Consider the following 21,157-nt stretch of genomic DNA (forward strand, 5'->3'; position numbering starts at 1 on the left):
GTTGTTTCAAAGTTGATGTGACAGTTTCCATATGCTCATCGTACCTTTTCTCCTGGTGTGACTGATATTCTCCAGATGCAGTGCATGTAGGCTGAGTATCCATTGGGGAAGCCAGGAGAGGAGAAGTTCCCGCTGCTGTCCTGCAGACTGTCCCCACATCCTGACCGCAGAGACAAACACAAACAGACCCACGTGTAAGGCTTGAGCCATGAGCATTAGGCACTGCCAATTAGCATCTGCTCCAAACACCTAAGCCATGAAATCAAACCATACAGCTCTGAAGTAAATCCCCTGGAACCTTGCTGCAAAGGCAGATGCTTGATGCTAGAATTATAACACTGAATGTGAGGTAAAGGGCAGCTCTTTTATGTTCAAAGGCACATCTGCTGATAATATTCACCCACAACCCTGCGCCTCACCTCTACCTTCCCCCACCTACTCCAGATGATGATCACACAAAGGAATAGAGTGTGAGAGACACTTTCTCTGAGCACCCTCTGAAAATAAACCTGGCACACTATAAATAACCAAGGCCTCTGGAGGATCTGATGCATTATGTACGTGTTGTCACTGAAAAACCACTCTTAGTTTGACTGGCAAAACTAAGTGTGCAAGACACAATACCCAGCCTGATGGATGACTGAAGGAGGCTCAAGCCAAGTGAGGGAAAGATATGTTAAATGAAGATGGAGAGGAAATTATAGCGAGGGCAATTATCTTGGTTTGTCCAACCTGAGCGCTGTGTCTGCATTCATTATTACACTGGTGTTATCTTTACCTTGGGCTGCATTTAGCAGGAGTAAGGAAAACATCTCCCCAAACTGTTTACATTCATTGCTTCCCCCGAGGTTTGTGTGTAAGCAATAAAACAAGGAGCCCTGAGCCACGAGTTGTGCGTAATAATGCTTGGCAGAAGGCTGCCAATACTACACCATTAACAAGCACTCAGGCACACACTAAGGATGACAAACACTCCCAGGAATGCTGCATGAAAGGGAGATCCATGGCTCTTTAAGGTTTTTTTTTTCCAAGAACACGTGGAGAGACTCACTACCTCATCCCCCACAGTGTGCGCCACATCATCCAGTCTGCTTCTCTCTCACGAGAAAACAATTGTCGTGAATAAAGAAACCAAAGGCTTGTACAGACCCATATAGAGCAGATTACTGTTAAAACTCCCAGTCCTACATTAAAACCGCACTGGCTGGAGACCATCACTATATTTATTCATTGAGTTTTAATATAAGACTGACAGTTCAGCTATCCTTTCCAGACCTACAATTAAGTGTCTGACATCAAATCTATTCAGCAGAAGGCTGCTCTCAATATACATCTGTTAATGCTCTAAATTCTATTTGTTCAACAGCATTAAATCCTCTCCTTCCTCTCTGAAAGCATAAACAAAGTGAGTGGGTCTGAAAAGTACTAGGCTTATGTAACTCTCTTTAGTGTATAGCTGTACAGTTTACTTTTTAAGTGCAACGTGCAGCTATGGTATTAATTCTCAAAAATCATTGTATTCTCAAGACCAGCTGTTCTTTTGCTTCTATCTGGGAAAGAGCGATGTCAAACTTCCTGTCCCTGGGTAGTGTTTACACTCCTCCCAGCTCGAGAGACTCGAACGCTGTAGACAGGGAGCCACACCACATCAATAGTAGATGCTCGACTATTTCCACACAGTGTAAACTGCATCTGGGCAGGAGGAGCTACAGACCTCTTGCTATGTTGCGTACACATGCAAAAATAGACAGGAAAAACCCATAGCAGACAGGATGTGTCATTTTTGGTCTTACTGGAGCATTTGTAGAGTTTGCGTGCCTGTGCGATATCCCCTTTGCTAAGTCTGGTTCTCTGGCCAATGGGTGGTCGCACTCCATTCACATCGTAGCGTGGCAGGATGGTGTCCAGGAAGATGCCTCTGTAATTCAGAAAGAGTGACTGATGTTAATCCCACATGAAACCCAGACTGTATACGTACAATCCCGCTAACTATTCCAGCATGCACACACACACACACACACACCACAAAACATGTTTGCTTAAGGATTAAGTGACTTATTATGTATCAGTAAAATTTAATCACTGTCAACATGATTATTAACGCATTATAGAAGATGAAGACTTTCCAATGCCATGATGAAAATGGGCACTGCCAGACTCCGTTTATCCAAAATGATGGAGGCTGTTTAATGAAAAATACAGCTAATCCAAGAATCAGAAAAGAAGGGTGAAGAGAGCTTATTCCCTCTGAAGTACCATTTAGACAGATGCAAACGTGGCAAATATGCAAATGCCACAAAATGTCTGAGATTTACCAATTGGGAAACTAATTTATTCCAGTTAATAATTTAATGGTAAAAGATTGATCTGATGGAAATGGCAGAGGTCGACTTCAGTATGAGCATACATACAGCAATGGACATAGGAGGATTATTATTAATGACACTGAGTTTATAATGGGAAAAAAAGTACAAGCATCCATTAATAAACTTACTCCTTTAATAGACAACCAGGATGTGCAGGATGTTCCGCTTGACCCATCACTTCTGACATGTTTTCTTTAAAGACTGAGGTTATCTTGCTTGTTTATGTCATGCAGTGGTACTGCATGACATGACCTACATACTTTTGCCACACGCTCCACATATTTCATAAAAACATATGACTATAAGTTTAGCTTCAACATTAAGTTATTATAATCTCAGTATTAACTTTGCACACTAGAATAAAACAGATGGACACGTGAAGTCTCACAGTTTTCCTTTGAGGTTGAGGTCACAATGTTGGTTACTGAGGTCAACACTGACATCATTCTTTACACGTCTGCCATACAGATGGACCCGAACACAGAGCAAGAGCCATTCTCTGGAGATACTGACCGATTAAAATAAACAACACAAATTGTACAAGCAGTGACAGGACAAAGGCCAGATTTAATGTTTGATTTTAAAGTCCAAAATGACAAGTGTCACGCTTTAACATCAGAAGAAGAGCAGACTGAAGTACCTTTAAAATAATGGCAGAACATGATTGTTAGTTCAGAAAGACTCTTTTCACACTGCTGTCTCACTTGACACTTTGCTAGTTTATCATCTCCATTTTCTCTAAGTATTGGCGAGCAACGGCCTGGCTCCCTGGCCGTTCCCATGGTGACATGCCTATCAACGCCAGGCATGTGCAAACAGAGCAGCCTGAGCTAACAGTTTAGACTCTGCCTGCCTGCCTGTCTGTCTGTGAGCTTCCAGGAGCCCGTATGCTGGCGGTCGGTGAAATACGCCACTCCAGCCGGTGTCAGAGCAGACAAAGGGCACACTGGCAGGTCTCTATTTGAGTTGGCACCGCTCCATGCACCAGTCCTGAAAAATATCTCTGGGGCATGGAAGGGGGCAGGCAGAGTTGTGGGTCGGGTAACACACCCCAGACAAAAAGCACAGGGATCAGCCCTGCTCGTCCCCAGGAGACACAGCAAAACATCAAGGCAAGCCATGAAATCTTCTGAACAACGCACAGCAAAGGCCCCGGCTTCCCACGGTGATTTACTGTAAAACACTGAGCAAACACGCAAGCTAATAATGGTGTAGCAAAAAAGACACTGGCACAGGTAAATCACCCAATCAGCGCTCTAGAAAAAGTGCATGGAATGACTTGTGAAAAGCTAACAGGAGCCCCTTGTCTGCTAATACTGCTCTGTGAAACATTCCCCAGCAGCAGCAGCCATCTCTGTCTCATGTCTACAGAGTCTTATTGATGAACAGAGTTCCAAGAATTAGGGCAGCAACGGAGTCAGAGGTGGAGAGGAAGCAGAACAGGGTGGATTACCCAGCATAAACTGACTTCAAGGCTGAGGACTGGGCTATTGTGAAGCAAGCTGTACCATCTATTTACAAGATTACGGGGTTAAGTCTGAATCTTGACCTGGAGTGACAGCCCTTAAATGAATGTTCTGTGTTGAAGTGTTCTGAATGAAATCCAAAATGAGATAAACTGTCCTTTTTGTTTTTTAATGCAAACAACAATTTATCTACCTCAGTGGACTTTGTTCAGGTCACCAAATAATCCTCTAGACCCAAAAGCTTACTGGACAGAAAAGGCTATTGATACAAAGCAAGTTTTCACAGTAATTATTCACCCATATTTGCAGTCCGATGCAAGATGTTATTCTATACTCGTCCTTTCCTTTTTAACAGCTGTAAGGAAAACTAAATAAACAGACGACCTTTATCGGGCAGAGCTATTAACCTAAATCTACGTGAAACACATTCTCGACCTACAGTTTAGATACACAGGGCTAGACGGGCATTTCTGTACATTGGCCTACACCCAGCCAGAGCCTCTGTTTAGACAAAGATTCCCTCTCTACTTCCCAGAATCTGTTTGCCACAAGAGCGTGGCTGTTGATTTCAGGAGAAACCATACGCTGAGAGAAAAAAGTAGGACATGGGAGAGTTTGTCAGGTACATACGAAATAAGTAAAACATATAAACACAGCAAGAAAAGAGGGCCAAGTATGAGCAAACGGTCGGCCAACAGCTGGTTCTCGTATCAGAGTGAAGTGGTAATGACCATAGCCTGGTCACTTTTTTTTTGTTTTGACTCACCTGTGCCCAGAGATCACATTGCACACAGGCTTTCAAAACTAATTCTGCCATCTTTAAAACATTGCATGGCTGAGTGACTGCAGCTGTCTTTAAGAATCCCCCACTTTGTTTATCTTTGCCATACAACAGATAGTCAAAATACAGGTTTCATACACAAAACTGATGTCAGATCTTGCACATGGGAGGAGGATTACCAGCAATATTTACATAAGGTAATGTAAAACTTGTCACAGGGTGCAAATTAATTTTATGTATATGTATAAGTTGTCAAAAAGCCACTTTGCATGAAGTGTAGTTATGCATTTGCAATTACAATGATGACTCAGAAGCTGTATCTGAGTCAACTTCTCCCGAGAGGTCTATTTTGGCTTTGCAGCTACCCAGATGGTAAATAACACTTCAAATTTACCACAGCCTATGATGACTAGTGAGAGCCCAGACTGACCAGCATTCGTCATGGAGCTTTTTCTAGTAACATCCTTTCTGACACTGTGACACAGTTGTGTAGAGCTGACTGACAACACAACATCTGGACAGGTTTCCTGCAGCATCCGACAGGGAGTGAAGAATGAAGTCACCTGGCGACAGCTTTAAATATGACAAATCTAGAGCACTGCCTCTACAAACAGGAGGTTCTTTATGCAACCAGTTTGTAGTTATAAACACCAATGGGAACACGAGAACCTTAGACATTGTCACGTCATATGCAAGGGAAACATCAGCTAATAAACATTCAGTGTGCAATATTTAATGGAATATAGTGTTGAAGTGGCAAATTGCAATCAACCGAATATCCCTTGCTTCAACCTCCCCTTATGGTGGCTGTTGAAAAGGTGAAAGGCTCTTTTTTAGAAACAGCTCTATGTTTGTCTATTCTGGGCTTTTTGTTTGAAGGGATAAAAACTATAGACGATGTGGAAAAAAAAAAAGAAAAAATAAATAATATTCGGAGCTCTGCATTCTAAGTTAACGAAAACGCAACCATTCTTACATTCAGGTGATCATACACAAGTAAACACAGAAGCATGAATATATAATCCATTTCTCTAATTAAACACCCCAAACATTTTACACAACTTTTCACAATTAAATCCTTCCTACTTTATCGCTTAGCACATGTGTTTGACTATTAGAGGTGAACCTGATTGTGCTTGGACTGCAGAGGACATTTTATAGCAAAACATCCATTATAACACCTGAGTGCCATGAAGGTGCTACAGCAGACAGCACACAAATAAATCCACGAGCCTTAGGAGGCTGTAACGCCACTAATCATCAAAGCAGCACAGCAGCATAATGAGGTGATTTGTGGTATGAAAGCAGAACTTTTACAAGAAGAATGTTGTGATGACGCAGGGCTACTGTTGCTGGGCTATCTCAGCCCCAGGACCAGTGCTGCTTTACAGAGGCTGCTGCTGCCACTAAAGCAGTGGGAACAAAGAGGGGGAACCATAATTTGAACAGGCTGTGGGTAGGAGCTGGCTCAGCCCGGCCAAACACTTTCACTATGGCTACAAAGATTTGGCTTTCAGTGTAAAGAAAATAAATATACGTCGATTAAAGTTTTTAGAGACTCTGGATTTTAATCATTTTAAATCACTGCCCATTGCTTGTGCTCTTGTTGGCATTCTGCTAACGCTGCAAAACACACAAAGACCATGAAACAATATAGTGGTGTGGATGCCAGAACAGGTTAAACCCAAGAAGCAACAGTTCAGCTAAATGAGAAATGGAAAGCCCTACTCTAATCCACTCCTGATCTAAAAAGGAAGAATCTAAATGGAAAAGGATACGTCAGATTGCTGGTTACAAGTTACTTAATGCACCAAGTGTATTATTTTTTGACTCTCTGTAATCCCAGTATAGCAATAGGCAATATAATCCTGTCCAAATATTACATAAATCACATTAGTGCTCCTCCGGTCTCCCTAAAGCCCCATGCAATGTGAGCATTGATTGTTATAAAAAATACTTCAGCCAAAAGAAACTTAAACTGAAGGAGAGTGCTGATTTTTAAAGAGAAGCATATGTAGGAGTAACTTCTACCCTCTGAAAAAACAGCTTCTATCACCTAAACTCAGGCAAGAAAGTAATATGTCATCTAGATATTAACAGTAATCTTTTTCACATTGGTTCTTGATGACTATGTGTCTAGTTATTTATTTGTAGTCAAGTATTAAGCATTAAATTTAATGCATTCCATGTAATTCTTTGGCAACTAAGCCACATTACTCAGCAGTACTCAGACATAGAGCACATTTCAGATCTATAGAGTCATAAAACACTGAGCAGGAATGGAAAACAAGATGATGGGTTAAAAGGCTGCAGCCAACTCGGAAAACGCTCCACCTGACTTGATCGAAGACTAGTTTGCATGTCTGGAGTGTATGGAGTGGAACTTGGCTCGGTTCGTACCTTGAGAAAGTATTCCTGGCGTAGTGCATGATACTGTCGAAGTCATAGACCTCTCCCAAAGAATCCACCTCCCCCGGCTCCATCTTTAAAAAGTTATACTCCTGTCCTGTGAAAGGAAAAAGGGAGAAAGCACAGATGAAATATGAAGCTTACTCATACTGTGCACCCCATGTACGCATGTATGTCAAAGGTGAATCCAGTTGTACTCTGTCTTACACTACATTTATATATTTATTATACAGTGAACCTACAGGTACAAATGAGGCACCTGCAAAACTTTTTAAAAACTTCATATATAACATATTAACTGTAGTAGTGTCAGAGATGTAGTGTTTACATGTGCTGACCACATCCTGAAAGGGAAAAGCAAAGGCTAAAATGAAGTCTCACAACACTAGTGTTTATTTATTCCTCCTTTTTCCTTTCTGCCAAGATTCATTGTGAGTAAAAACATGTGACTTTTATTATTTTCTCTCATGCTGTGTTGCTCCTACATTATTATTAAGGGACTGCTGTAAGACCAGGGCTCCAGACTCGTACCTGGTTGGATGTTGTCTCTGATAATACTGACGTGTTCGTCCCTGTCAGGTCGAGTGTGTTCGTGCCAGAAGCCGATCACATGACCCAATTCATGCACCACAATTCCAAACTTGTCACAGTTTTTGCCAATGGATATGGCCTGGGGTCCCCCTCCACGACGACCCACATAGGAGCAGCACCTGTGAATCAGCAGCCACAAACACAAAGAGAGGTAGTGTTTAAGACAGTAATACAGTGACTTGGAGCAAATTAACAGAAATCACTAATGAGCAAGTGGAAATTACAGATGGTTGCCAAAAAAGTCATGTCCCCTGAAGGGGAAGGAAGAATGTGTCTGGCTCTGTAATATCTAATAGCTCCTTTATTTCAGTGTGCGCTGTGTGAAAGTAATGGAGCTTTTAACGAGAACATTATCTTAACAAACTATGTTCTGTTTTACAGGAGAACCGTATGAAGTGACCCGTCATCCACACATACAGGAGTGACATTCATTCATCTGTCTGCCAATGCAAATGCTGAGAATGATGGTGGAAGCTGGCTGGCTGCAGCGCTCCATCTCAGCGTGACATGAAAGGTTCAGTGTGGGAGTCTGGAGGACGGGCACACACATCACGGCCCTGTGGGCCAGACAGCCGCTCTCTAATTACTGTGAGCCCAGCCAGGCTCTCCTGAGACACGCCTTGAACTTTGCACAGGACAGATGGGGGCCTCTGAATATGCAGCAGAGTCAAGCGTTCCCACTGTTAACCGCTGCCGCCTGCGTGGATAATGTCATCCCTGTTGCTCCTGAGGCCAGTAACTGGGCTAAAAATGGCTATCAACAGTTGGCAGGAAAAAAGTTCAGTTTCATGAGCTGCATCCACTTTCTGTGAAGCATTAAATAGTCAGTATCAGAGGCAGAGGTGCATTGTGTGTATGACATAATGTCTCCAAGTTAAAAGGTAACTGAGCTGAAGAACTGCTAATTTACTAATAGATATTTTGTTTCCAGGGTTGATGGATCATAGCAAATTTTAAAAATGATAACTTTCTGATTGCCTCAGGTTGGATTTTTTAGAAAAAATCCAAAGAGTTATGTTTATGCTCACTGTATCTAACTCTAGCTCAGAAATGGACTCAGCTAATGCCAACGAATGACCAGAAAACATGCACATGTATTAGTTATTGGACCTTTAAAACATGGAAACATAAGATTTTAAGTTTTCGTTTTCCCCGTCAGTCATTCTAATACATCCCAGATCAGCTCTGGCCACTTTTTCTTGGAAACTCAAATGAATAGGTCCCACTGGTTTGTGTTCACAACAGCGCCAAGTGCTTTAATTAAAAATATTTGATCATTAAAAAAATTAGTTCTGAACACTCAAGCTGGATGTCAATTGTCGCTTAGCAACAACAAGAGCCACAACAGGCACTTTTCTCTGAGCATGTGTTCAGGGAGAAACGCTGAGTGGACACCAAGCGTAACCTCAGTGGAGAAGGTTAAACAGGGTTATGGAAAGGCTAAGGAAGTCTCCCCCTTGGGTGCAATTCCAAACACCACGTACAACACAAGTGGTTAGTGACTGATGTAGTGCGATGATGAGGCACAGGAAACATTCCTGGCCACTGAATGGCTGTCTCTTTCAGAACTAGTAGGGGGCTGAAATAACAGCTCACACAGAGACTGGAAACACAGAAGATGAACAATAGTGAAAGGCCGCTGAGCAGGAGGTGAGGAAAACTACTTAGGTGCTCAATAATTAGCTGTAGAAAAAAGACGCTCAGTACAGGCTGATCATTGTTCGGTTTCTTCGTACGGAGCTACAAACCCACTGACTCACCCACACGGTCGGTAGGTGAAGACAATATAGCTCTCCTCCTGCGTCCTCTCGATAAAGGTCACACAGGTGTGTTTCTCCCAGTGCCGCATGGCCTGGCGGAATATCGCCCGCTGACTGCCTGAATAGGACAACAGTAAGAGCAAGATGAGTAGAGACAAACACACTGAGCTTTTGTAGAAAAACAAAGATGAAATGGACAAAGGGGAACGGAGGGCAGCTTCAGGACAAAAAGTTATAGCATGACAAATAATACTTTTTCACCTTGTAAACAACACTAATGTACTCCTAGTTTCATGACCTTGCAGTTACTACACAAAACCACCACTGCTACTAGATACATTTTTGAAGAATTTTTAGGAATTAGTTTGAGAAAATGATGCCTCAACACATTTACTTCCTACACAAGCATCCTCTTTTTTTTTTTTTAAACCAAAAACAGGATAAACGGTTGAGTAAGGCATGACCAACATGTTGTTTTTTTGCAATTTTAACTCATTCAGCAATAGGAGTTTAGTAATAGTTTTGACCAGAAATAATCTTGAAAAGATATAAATAATTACTTTAGGCTGAACATTACACGATACCCAAAAGGTTAATGAACTGTTGATCAAAGAGCACAAATAAGGCTTTTCCTCAGCAAAGCAATGTGTAGGTCAGTGTTACTTACCACTAAAGTTTCCACTGATGACATATGGAATAACACCTTCAGGCCAAACACGCTCAGGTCTGGAGGTGGCGGCCCTTTTCCTGCGCCGTGAACCTTGTCTAGTCTGACTACTCTGATTAGTTGAACCTGAGAATTTTACATTAAGAAACAAAAAGAAAAGCAGACATCATTCAGTACATCCTCTGGCCAAGCAGGGATTTATTAAAAAAAAGTCTTATAGGAAAATAATCACACTGCACTCTCTGCTTGTCTTTTTTAGCCTAAAACTAAAGAACGCAGTTTGATATCATTTAATCCTCTAATTATTATTTCTTATTAGGAAAATTGCCATTTAATTCCTCAAAGAGCTTAGTCTAATAACATTGCCACATATTCGCTGAATGGAATTCTTTCTTCTTTTAATTTAATTTCCCATTTCATGTCAGTCAAACACAGATAAATGCAGGGTAACCATGGAGACGGAGCTGGAGCTAAAGTGATGATTATATTAAGAAATAATCCATAAGTGAACTACATATAGCACAGTCAGCTGCTCTGCCAGGCAGACAAACTTACTGAAATACAATCACAAAAGGCATCTTGCATCGACAATGACTTTTTCATGTGTAATTGTATTTACAGAAAGTGTTGGTACAAAGTGAGTGTGACTCATAAATGTTAAAGAAAATGTAGAACACTTTTTTTTTTGTCTTGAAAGTTATAGTTATCTGTAAGAACGGTAACTTCAGGTACAAATGAAAGCAGACAGAAGTGTCACCGTGGAGTATTCATGCTCTTTAACTGACTGTCAAACTGACACTTATAATTAATTCACCTTCTTTGGGGGAGGGTCCCAAGTTAATTCAATCAGTCAGTGCTGTGTTACCTTTAATGAAAACCAGAAAAATCCTCAGAGTACACAGATGCTTGTGCCCTATTATTTAGTGGGAGCTTGCTTTGATCACTGTATTCCACAATAAATCCCACTAAATTTGATTAACATGCAGCATGCACAATTCGTAGCAAGTTTTTTTTAATTTGTTGGAGCAATGTGTTCTGTTGAATTTCAGTCTCCCAGAGTAAATCCTTGGAGCCTGGCAAGATCAATTAGCACATACACTTGTGCATGTGTTGAGGAAAAGTCTGATAACAGCCAAATCTGCTTGGTTAAGTGATAAGAAGGAGTGCTGACAAAACTTGTGGGAGATGTGTTAAATACAAAAAATGATTAAATCGATGTCCTTCATTCATGGTTAAAAAGGGAAGGGTTTTGTCAATATTTTGCTGTATTTTATCTTCAGCACGTATGGTAGGCATCCCTGCTACCTTATTTAAGTCCAATTTGACTTCGGTAAGAGCAGCAGAATCAGCAAAGATCATGATTACTTGTTTCATAAAGTAGCTAGGTGATTTGTTTTAGGATAATGTGCATCCACCTGGGGTTAAGTTTGGAACTTTGAGTGTTTTAAAGTCAAGCATTACTCTTCCTCATGATGCTAATCAGCTTCTTCTTCTTGTTAACTTCTGTTTATTAAACTGACTAGACATTTTCCCACTTTAACAATCAGACCTGCAGTAACTAACCTGCTCCAGAGTAGAGATAAGCCTGTAAACACAGTGAGGCGGTTTCCTCTTATCTGCATGATTCACTACTTAGCCCCCAAAATCAGTCTTATCCCATGGACATTTAAAAAGTAGTTAAGAGGCATTTTTCAGCTTACAAAACGTTACCTTTCCCAAACATGTACGTAAGTTCTGCACAGACAGCAGCAGGCACACACTTGTTGGTTCATGTTCACCTATACTTTATAGGATTCTGAAGTCTACTTCTCTGTGGTGACTCACAGCTGTTGGTTAAATACTGCTTTTTGATTTTAAGGACAACATTAAACCTAACAAAGCCCCACAATTACTGTTGAACATGGTGATACAGGCACAGCAATGTGTAGTGATAACATGATTGTTGTACACATGAGCATTTACAGGGAACAGGTGCTGCTTTGACAACTGTAGCACTAGGACGGAAAAACCTGCTTGTGTATAATTATTCATTTATTTGAGGCTGATTTAATAGGGGCATGGCCATGCAAGTATCGTAGTAATTACTGCAGATGCTAATTTGCAACATCTGATACTAAGAGGGATTTTATGGTAAGAACTCACAAATGAGAATAAGGACTCTGCATTAATTTGTTCCTAGTGATTATAATACAAGAGGTGATTGCAGCTCTGTACCTGTGTGGTTAAAAGTGTGCACGGTTCTTTGAGCCAAATCGATTACTCTGTCCACTCTGAAAGATCGCAGGTCCTCCTCATCTAAAGCAATGTCTCCCAGAAAGGCAGCTGAAAACAGACAAACAGAAATGGCACATGTCAGACAACTGTAAGGCAACTCCAATCTTGAGCATCAGTTTGTACCGCCCAGTAGCCTGGAGCTTTTCCGGCTGCTCAGACTGAGTAGGCTGCATGAAGGCCCAGTCAAAGCTCTTATGGACAACCTAGAGCGTGTAACACACACATGTATAAAAATATATATGCTCCACTCCTTTCTTGTTATGTTTACTTTTTCCTTGCAGTGAGACCAAAATAAAGTTGTGAACAGAGCAGTGTTTCTGTTTGGATAACACGAAGGCGGCCTTGTCTCAACTCCAAATTATAGCAAAGCAATGTAAACAAGATATTGTCCATGACTCATGAAATGAATGGAGAATATGAACTCAGAAACCTTGGTTCAGCCAAGTTCAATCCAGATTCGACCAAAACTCCCACTTTGTACTTTGGCGTCCTTGGATAGTTAATGAGCGCTATCAGATATGATACAGTGAGACACTGACACTGCCTCGATGGAGCAATATAGGGCACCTTGAACAAGTAATAGCTTTTTAATGAGGCCAAGGATAGGGAAAATAACCAAACAGTCCCACTTTATGAGGAATGTGCTTTATGGGATTCCTTGCTAAATGCCCCATTTCTGTAGAGCATAAGGTAGGAGTCCTCTCTGCAAAAGACTGGGTGCTCAGTTTTACAGGCCTTTAACACCAGCACGTTTTCAGAATTTATGGCCAGCTTGTATGCAGGACCTTAGGGGTGTTAGGGGTGGGGGCTGGAGGCTGGGGGGGGTGGATATGTTTGAGGTGATGGGGGAGAGGAGGTGAACGGGTATTGCTGTAAGCAACGTCTGAACAGGAGAGACGACAGCGAGAGCGGAAGAGATGGAAGAGAGGAAGGAGGCATTTCCCCTCTGCCCACGCCGCAGCGCTGAATGGGGAAGGCAGATGTGGAGCAGAAAGAAAATGACAGCCTTCTGGATGTGTGTTTGGAGGTTTGTGTGGTGGAAGGGAGACCAACCCTGAGGGGTAAGAAGCAGAGAGAACCACTAAACTGTAGACTTAATGGTGGGGGTTTACAGTGGTTATGTTTGTTAAAAGTTTGCATCTGTAAATCTTCTATATGACAGCCATGATACAACACACACATGGGAAAAATTCTCATTTTTATTTAGATTTAAGCCAGTCACAGATTTCTTTTGTCCTTTAACATACAACAAAAACATCCACAACAGAGCCTTTTATCTCACGCACTCACAAAAGTTTGACAGAGGTCTGAGACAAGGGAGAAAGGATTGAGCAGCACAATAGAAACAAAGAGAAAAACCCTCTTGGCTCATGTCCCTTTTCACCAGAGGAGTATTATTGAAACAATCTGGAGTTGGCTTTGCTAGATGCTGGCCAGTCCTCGCCTCTGCAGGTTGTGGAGGATGCACAGCAGAATGACATGTGTGTTTAGGATTAGAGGTTAATGACAGCAATAACAAAAGGTGTAGATTAGTGCTGGCAAGACAGGACATGTACAGAAGACAGGTTTAAATTCCAGAGGTCAAAGGATCCTCTAATTTGTGCTCGCAAAAAGCACTAATTCACTTTAGCCAAATCGTTGAGACACAAAACAGACGACTCGCAATCAGCTCTCGTCTTGACAGCCATTGCCAAAAACACCACTGATAGCAGGAAGCTACCAGATGTTCCACTGTATAGACTGACTACAGACAGACATTTTGTCTTTTATCTTCTCATTTTTTATTTGATTCCCAGAAGTGACTGAGCGCTGAAAAGAACAGACGTTCCTAAGCAATTAATTTGAAGTTGCTGTCATAAAAGACCATAAGCACTGACAAAAGTATGCAAGACAATTCTATAACAACATTCTTCCCTGAATTCTGACTTGAGGAAATTACAAAACTCAAGAGCACTTTTTTCTTTTTACATGTTGTGTCAATTTGCACCGCATTAGCAGTATTGTGTGCAGGCCGTGACCATATAATGAGGTATAGACTTGCTCCCACCCCCCTGAAGTTCAGTGAGGGCCATGCTCTCTGCCCATGGCTGAGTCCCAATCATCCACCACGGTGCTGGAGACAGGCTGGTTAATCCAGAGTGTCATTGTTCTCAGACAACAGTGGAGATTGAAGTGAGCAAATGCACGACCCGGCGGCATTAGGACTCATTTCCCTCGGGCACAGCAGTCGTCCTGGAGACGCTGTTGCAGGTTTATGGAAAGACTCGCAGGGATTGTGAATTAATCCCCCTGTCTCCTGGCTTTAATTATCCACAGACACATGGTTTTAGGACTCCTTTGTACACAACTCTGGGCTGGGATTGAGGACAGGCTATGCAGAAAGGTGATAAACTCATCTAGATACAGAGCACTGTAATGCTATGAATAACAAACAGAGAGAGATGTGTGTTATACTGTAGATTACAGCACAGTGAATGTGGCAGATGGCAAGTGATCACCATGGAGTACAGTGCTATAGCTCTTTCCAACTAATATTCATTACCTAAATGACAACAGCTGCAGATATAATACTAATATGTGTACAGAACAGTTCAGTAATATCTTTCAGGGTCAACTAAAAAAACATTTTATGTACAATTAAGAATGCGTTTGACATACAATTATGCAGCTAAATATGTGACAAAGTCCACCTCCCCCTATCATTGAATTTTTTAGGTAATCTTAATCATAATCCTTCTCATCTCAGACTGCCCCCATCAATCAGTGCATCCAGTCAGATTACACGTGAGATCTCAATCAAATTAATCCCATTGATTCGTGTAATGCCCTCGCCTCAACCTCTGTGGTGTCAAATACTCTAGGACTATTCCCATAAATCTCCTTCCGTGAATACCAGACCGTGACATCTGCCACTGAAACCTGCACAAACATCAATACTAAGCCTATACAGATACTAACACCAGCCTATATTTAGAATCCAGGCTCCAGTGTGAGACTATGCTATACTCCTCAGTGTACTTATAGAGACATTTAAGCTTTAGGTCTTTCAAACCAGACCCCTTAATGAGGGATGAGAAGGCCTGGCCAATACAGTATGTAAGCCTGGAATGCATCACAATACCTTGGCACCGCCTTTCACAGCCTGTGTTTAGTAACAAACACTGCATTTGAATTCCAAAAGAAGCCAATTGTGTATTGCGTTAAGGTGATTGCCATCTGATGACAGTGTAAGTATCACTTTTCAGGTTTCATTCTGTAAATGCAGGCCAGTGTTGTCTCCCTTGATACTGTGAGATTATCTCTGCAAAGGAAGAAGTAGTTAAGCTTGTGCATCAATACTGAAATAAACATATGCTTAACTACACAGTGAGGAATGATGAATAGCATTATGCCATTCCTATTGTTGTGCAAATATGGTACCTCACTCATCACTTCTGTTTTATTTCTTTAGCAAATGCTTACCTTAACATTTACTACCTCTGCAATTTGATCCGAAGGTAAGATAACAAAGGCAGCGAAGATATAATTAGAAGAAAGGCACCAGAAAAGTCTCAGCGTGAGATTCAGGTAATTATTCTCAAATAAAAGCCTGAAGTCTAATAAGCCACAGCTCAAATCAAGACAGAGTTACTGTCAGCAGTGCAGCTTCAATCTTATTGACAAAATGAGAGCGGCTTCAACAGCAAAGGGCACACAGCAAGAGACTGCCTCCTCTTTAACATTTCACACTCCATCAAGCCCATTAGCAGATTGGATTTCTCTGCTCATCCCTGCTACTGATTACTGATATACCCCACTGTCAGTCGAACCCGTCTAATGACTTATCAGCTTGCAAGCCATTTGTCTTTTTTAATGTCACAGATACACAGTTTTTGAGAAGCTTATCGCAACGCTGCAGGGATTTCACCTTTGACAAAACTTCTTTTGACCAATTTGATTTCACATTTCTGGTTTAGACAGCAGACTAACAAAGGCGTCCAGTGTGGTGTGTGAGCAGAACAGATGTACAAAGTAAAGTTTAAATGGGTTTGTGGGTGCACTAAATCTGGAAGATAGCTTCAACCGTCAACACTTTCCATAAATAATAGCTATCTGCAGCAAAAGAAAACAGTGGAAGTATTCACTACAGGTACAGAAAAACAGCAGATGAACAGAAACAATGAATACTGAAGAGGTGACTGCTCATTACCACTGACTAATTGGGCATCCTTTGAGCCATTTCAATGAGTTCTCCTGCAGCATTTGTTGTTACTTAGGCTCCGTACCCAGACTTGGTATTAATGTAATGCAAGATTAGTTATTACTTAGCTCTGACAACAACGTATTGTTTCAACTAATGCACCAAGATCATGCCAATAGATCGGCTCCCTAATCACCTGAACCCTGCAGAGAGGGAAGTAGCAGGGGTCCTGTAATGTAAAAAAACAAAAAACGCCCCATGTGGGCTTGGCTATTGAGGCTGCATTCCATAATAAAAGAAAAGCATCTGCTTAAGTGTTGCTTAAAGGCCCAATCCTGAAGTTCAAGAGACAGACCCATCACATTTCAAGAGCATTTAGGGATGAAGTTAGACAACGAGTTGCATCTGTTTTGAGCTGCGGTTTTTAAAGACTCTGGTGTAAAGAAAAAAAAGATCAAATAAATACAGGCTTTACAGTTCTGAGCATGGAGCCAATTCACATAAAACCAGGTCAGGAAATGTATTTTGTACAGATGCATATAAATATATGACCACAAAATGAGTAATTATAATGTGGTTGTTTGCTGTTGTTATGTAGCGATTTGTTGGCTTCAACTGTAGATCTTTTCCGCTGTGATTATATTTATCTGACAGTTGCCACAGACACAAAGAGGTTTTCCAAAAGGGATAAGAAACAAAACTAACTTACTGTTCCTTTTAAAGCAACGGTGGGTGGGATTTTTGAGCAACAACTACATTTTACAAGTGCAAAGTTTCAGGATCTGAAATACCGTTATGAAAAATGTCCAGGTGTTTTAATTATAGCTTCGGGGTGACAGTTCACCAGAGGAATGACATAAGTCTCTGTTGATGGCAACAAATTCTTCAGAGGGTGAAAGTAGAATGTGAATAATCTACACGGCCCCTTCATGAATGGCCTGCACTCACCTCACCTGGGCCGGTGCGGCACTGTGTGGCCGGCCTGCCCTCCACCTTCCCGTCGGCTTTCCCTTGGCATGAGGTGAATGACCTACAGTCTGTGTGAAGTGTTTGAGCCAGTCAGAGCTGAGCACCGGGGGCCCAGGGAGACGAGAAAACCACTTGCATAAGAGAAGACAGGAGAAGAGGGGGATGTTCAGGTTGCCCTGTCTGCAGCTGAGGCCACAGCAAAACAGGAACTGAAAAGCTAAAGAATGTCTCCAAAGCTCTGACGTGCACAATGGGCTGCACAGACAGGCAACACTGTCACAGCAGTTTTTATAAGATTAAGCCGTCTGCTTGAACAAGTCACTGTTTTCATGATGATCATTTAAGCAGAGGAGACAATGAGCGTGACTGGTTCTCATCCATTTTTCATTTTCAAAATGAGTGGATCTAATCTCAGTGGGTTGTTAGAGTCTTAAATGACTTCCTGGGATGCTGCCAAGTTTGGAGTTCTGCAAACTAAGGAATTTTCCACTGGTTGACTCCTAAATACATGGCATTACTTCAGTGGTATTGCACTGGTAGCTTCAATTAATGCACATTTCTCTCGTGTAAAGTAATGTCAGGAGTTTTCCTTCTTCAAAGTGAATGTATTGAAACAGGTAAAAACATTACCTGTGTAAACATTTAGACTGAATTACTGTAAGAATGTACAGTGCACTTTCAGTAACATTTGGGGGTGGCAAAAGGTCAGGTTTTGGTAAATTAACCATCTGACCAACCATCACAGGTAAAATTTCACACTCTTGGAGCAGTACAACCTTCACAGTGTACGCTTAATGATCCAAAACCTCCTGAACTGTAATCATTCATGGCTGTGTTAATTTTCCAAAGGACAACAGGAAAACAATTTCACACATGATCATCCACTTAGTTCGTCAGGATCTTGACCAATAAGAACCATGTTAAGCAAGGACAGCGAGGACAAGCGTTAAATGCACTTCTCACAGGGCATTATTGCATTACAAACTTCACGCAGCTGTAAGCATTTTCCTGAGCGGAAGCAGCATGACATAAAACGCTGACATAGAGGCCACAGAAAGCGATCAGATAAACTTGGTGCAGAGATGCGCTTGGAAAAAAAAAAAAAGGGGATACAGACAAAGAAATCCAAGCCTGATCCACTCTACACCAGTATCTATAAAGAAAAAAGATTTGTTTCATTTGTATTAACTGAGATCAGATGGATAAGGAGTAAAAAGTAGAGCTGAGAGTACATTTTGTTGTTTATTAGGAAAGAGTAAAGCAGGTGTTGAAAGAGGGAGAGAGTGGGAGTTTGTACGTGTGACCATTTCACAACCACCTGTCTGCAGACGTTCGCAGAGGAAACCATAAACAAAACTGCACTCTATTCAGATGAGACTTTAGAGTGGATTACTAATAACATCCTCCTCAATGAGACAAACATCCACTGGAGTTGGACATCAACAATTTGTTTCATCCCCGCTGGCAGATCTCCATCAAGTAACAAAGATTTCTCGAAAACAGCGTAAAAAACAAATGACTGGAGATGTAAACGCAGAATCATCAACGCTTTCGTCACTTTGTCGAAATCTGCGTCAATGTTCGGTAAATCCATACTACTCAGGCCAAACAATCTGGTATGACCACTTTAGTGACTAATATCATGTCAACTTTTAAAAGGTTTCACAAACTCAGAGTAAACAGTGAAGTAAACACAGGAAACAACCTATGATTCGTCAGTAGGTGGGACATGGTTCATCTGGAGTCTGACCTTATAGGGATGTTTATGTAAACCTGCAACAGCCCTAAAGCATAATATTCAGGCTCACACTGTCTTTCTCTGATGTAGAAATCAGATAGGAACATGTGTGAGAGTCAGAAGAGTGTGATGAGTTTTGAAGTCTGATGCCACTTTCGAAACAGTCAAATGCCAAATCAGTAAGCACTTCAGGACTTTAGAGGTCATTTTGACTGAAGCCAACTCTCTCTATCTGTAACCTGAATACTTTCACCAGATGGAAAACACAATCTGTTCAAACTCCCCCAAAGGGATTTGGCAAGACAGTGAGTTCACAGTACAAAAAAAAAAAAAAAAAAAAAAAAAAAAAAAAAAAGAGAGATTACAATGACAAGTGAAATCTGCTTTGGCCAAATCAAATAAATAAGACAAAATGTGCAGATCTAACCACAATCAAAAAGAGGCTGAGATTTGAATACTTTGAACCATAAGACAGTGCAGAACAGAATTATGTGCATATTTCTAAGCTTCACTGTACATTGCTCCCCTCCTCCACTTTGTTTTAGTGGCCGTGTGAACAGCCGGTGAAAAAAAACAAAAAAGACTATTTGTGCAGTGACAAGAAACGACCAGAAAGGGAGCAGAAGTCTAAAAATCCAAAAAAGCACAAATCCTGTCTTTTCTTATCATGTCAGCCTTTCTAATAACACACACACACACACACACACACACACACACACACACACACTAAACAGACAGCCTGATGGATTTGCATGAGCATAACATACAGAATAAAAGTGCATTTGCCGCAAACTGCAGGCTGCAACTTTTCAACAAGCACTTAAGCCAAAACTTTTTATAGGCTATCTGTAGAAAATGCATTCACACACTCCTCCTATTTTAGTTCCATTCTCACAATGCTTGGACTCATTATGTTTCTGTGTGTGTATGTGTGTGTGTGTGTGTATGTGTGTGTGCGTGTATGTGTGAGTGTGTGTGTGTCGGAGCTGGGTTATCCTAGGCGACTATGTTTCAGATGTTTGAAACTGCAACAAACTATGTCAGTCTGAACAAAACAAATGCACATAATGTTCTTCCAAGCCTTTTCCAAACTACATCCACTACTGTCATCTCTCCAAAAGCCTTTCTCCAGCCGATCTCTGCAAGCTCCACAAACACATTCGTGGCATGTTTCTACCTTCACGTAAATAAGGTAAATTTCAACGTGTTACAAAGAAGAGGGGGGGAAAAATCTCACCAGCTTTACAGGGATCCTTATAGTCGATGGCCTCTGATGTGGCAGTGGGCTCCACATAGTAGTCTGGATCAATCGCGTCCAAATCAATCGCCAATATCACGCCGAGACAGGATAGAAGAAACAAACATCTCGCCGTGAGATCCATGATTGTGGTGGGGGGAAACGGCGAAAGGCGAGGGATAAAGGTAAAAAGGAAGAGAGAGGGACTAGAGAGGAAAACAGAGAGAGAGAGAGAAAGAGAGAGAGAGAGAGAGAGAAAGAGAGAGAGTCAGAAAATGGGAGGTTTTGGGGGGAAACGAGATCCCTCCGGAGGGCGGGTTTAATTCCAGCCTCTCTCCGGTGTCTTCTTGGCACTGGGGGCAGTGATTTCTGTCTTCCAGCCGGAGCTCCGGGCGAGAGAGAACAGAGTCCTGCCGGAGAAACTTTGATGATATGGCAGCTCCACAGGGGCGGTGATTTTTCACCCGTGTGCTCCGTGATGCTGCCCGTGTGTATTCTTATTGCTCTCTAGGTGGTCTATCAACAGCATTTAAGGTCTTTTCTTTCTTTGAGACTATATTGAATATTGATCAACTGCGGATTAAGCTGAATATTTAATCGGCTGTTACATTTGGCCCTTTGGCTATTAAAAAAGTCCCCAGTTCTTGTTTGTTAAAGTGCGCACACTTATATTAAATTACACTTCCATGACATTATTCTGCTCTTATTTACTCAACAAA

The 21,157-nt window shown here is 41.5% G+C and overlaps 1 protein-coding gene across 1 annotated transcript in view; it reads right to left on the minus strand.

Moving 5' to 3' along the window:
* bmp1a (bone morphogenetic protein 1a) overlaps positions 1-20,839 on the minus strand; it is a 30,611-nt gene extending 9,772 nt beyond the window's left edge. The window contains exons 1-8 of the mRNA XM_030143657.1: positions 20,439-20,839; positions 12,255-12,362; positions 10,041-10,166; positions 9,374-9,491; positions 7,554-7,732; positions 7,014-7,119; positions 1,794-1,918; positions 45-160 (exon numbers count right to left, since the gene is read on the minus strand). Of these exons, the coding sequence (XP_029999517.1) occupies positions 45-160; positions 1,794-1,918; positions 7,014-7,119; positions 7,554-7,732; positions 9,374-9,491; positions 10,041-10,166; positions 12,255-12,362; positions 20,439-20,583 (1,023 nt within the window). The 5' untranslated portion in view covers positions 20,584-20,839. The remainder of the gene's footprint in view (positions 1-44; positions 161-1,793; positions 1,919-7,013; positions 7,120-7,553; positions 7,733-9,373; positions 9,492-10,040; positions 10,167-12,254; positions 12,363-20,438) is intronic.
* Between the last annotated feature and the right edge of the window lie 318 nt (positions 20,840-21,157).

This window comes from Sphaeramia orbicularis, chromosome 9, assembly GCF_902148855.1.
Source record: "Sphaeramia orbicularis chromosome 9, fSphaOr1.1, whole genome shotgun sequence".
NCBI lineage: Eukaryota > Metazoa > Chordata > Actinopteri > Kurtiformes > Apogonidae > Sphaeramia > Sphaeramia orbicularis.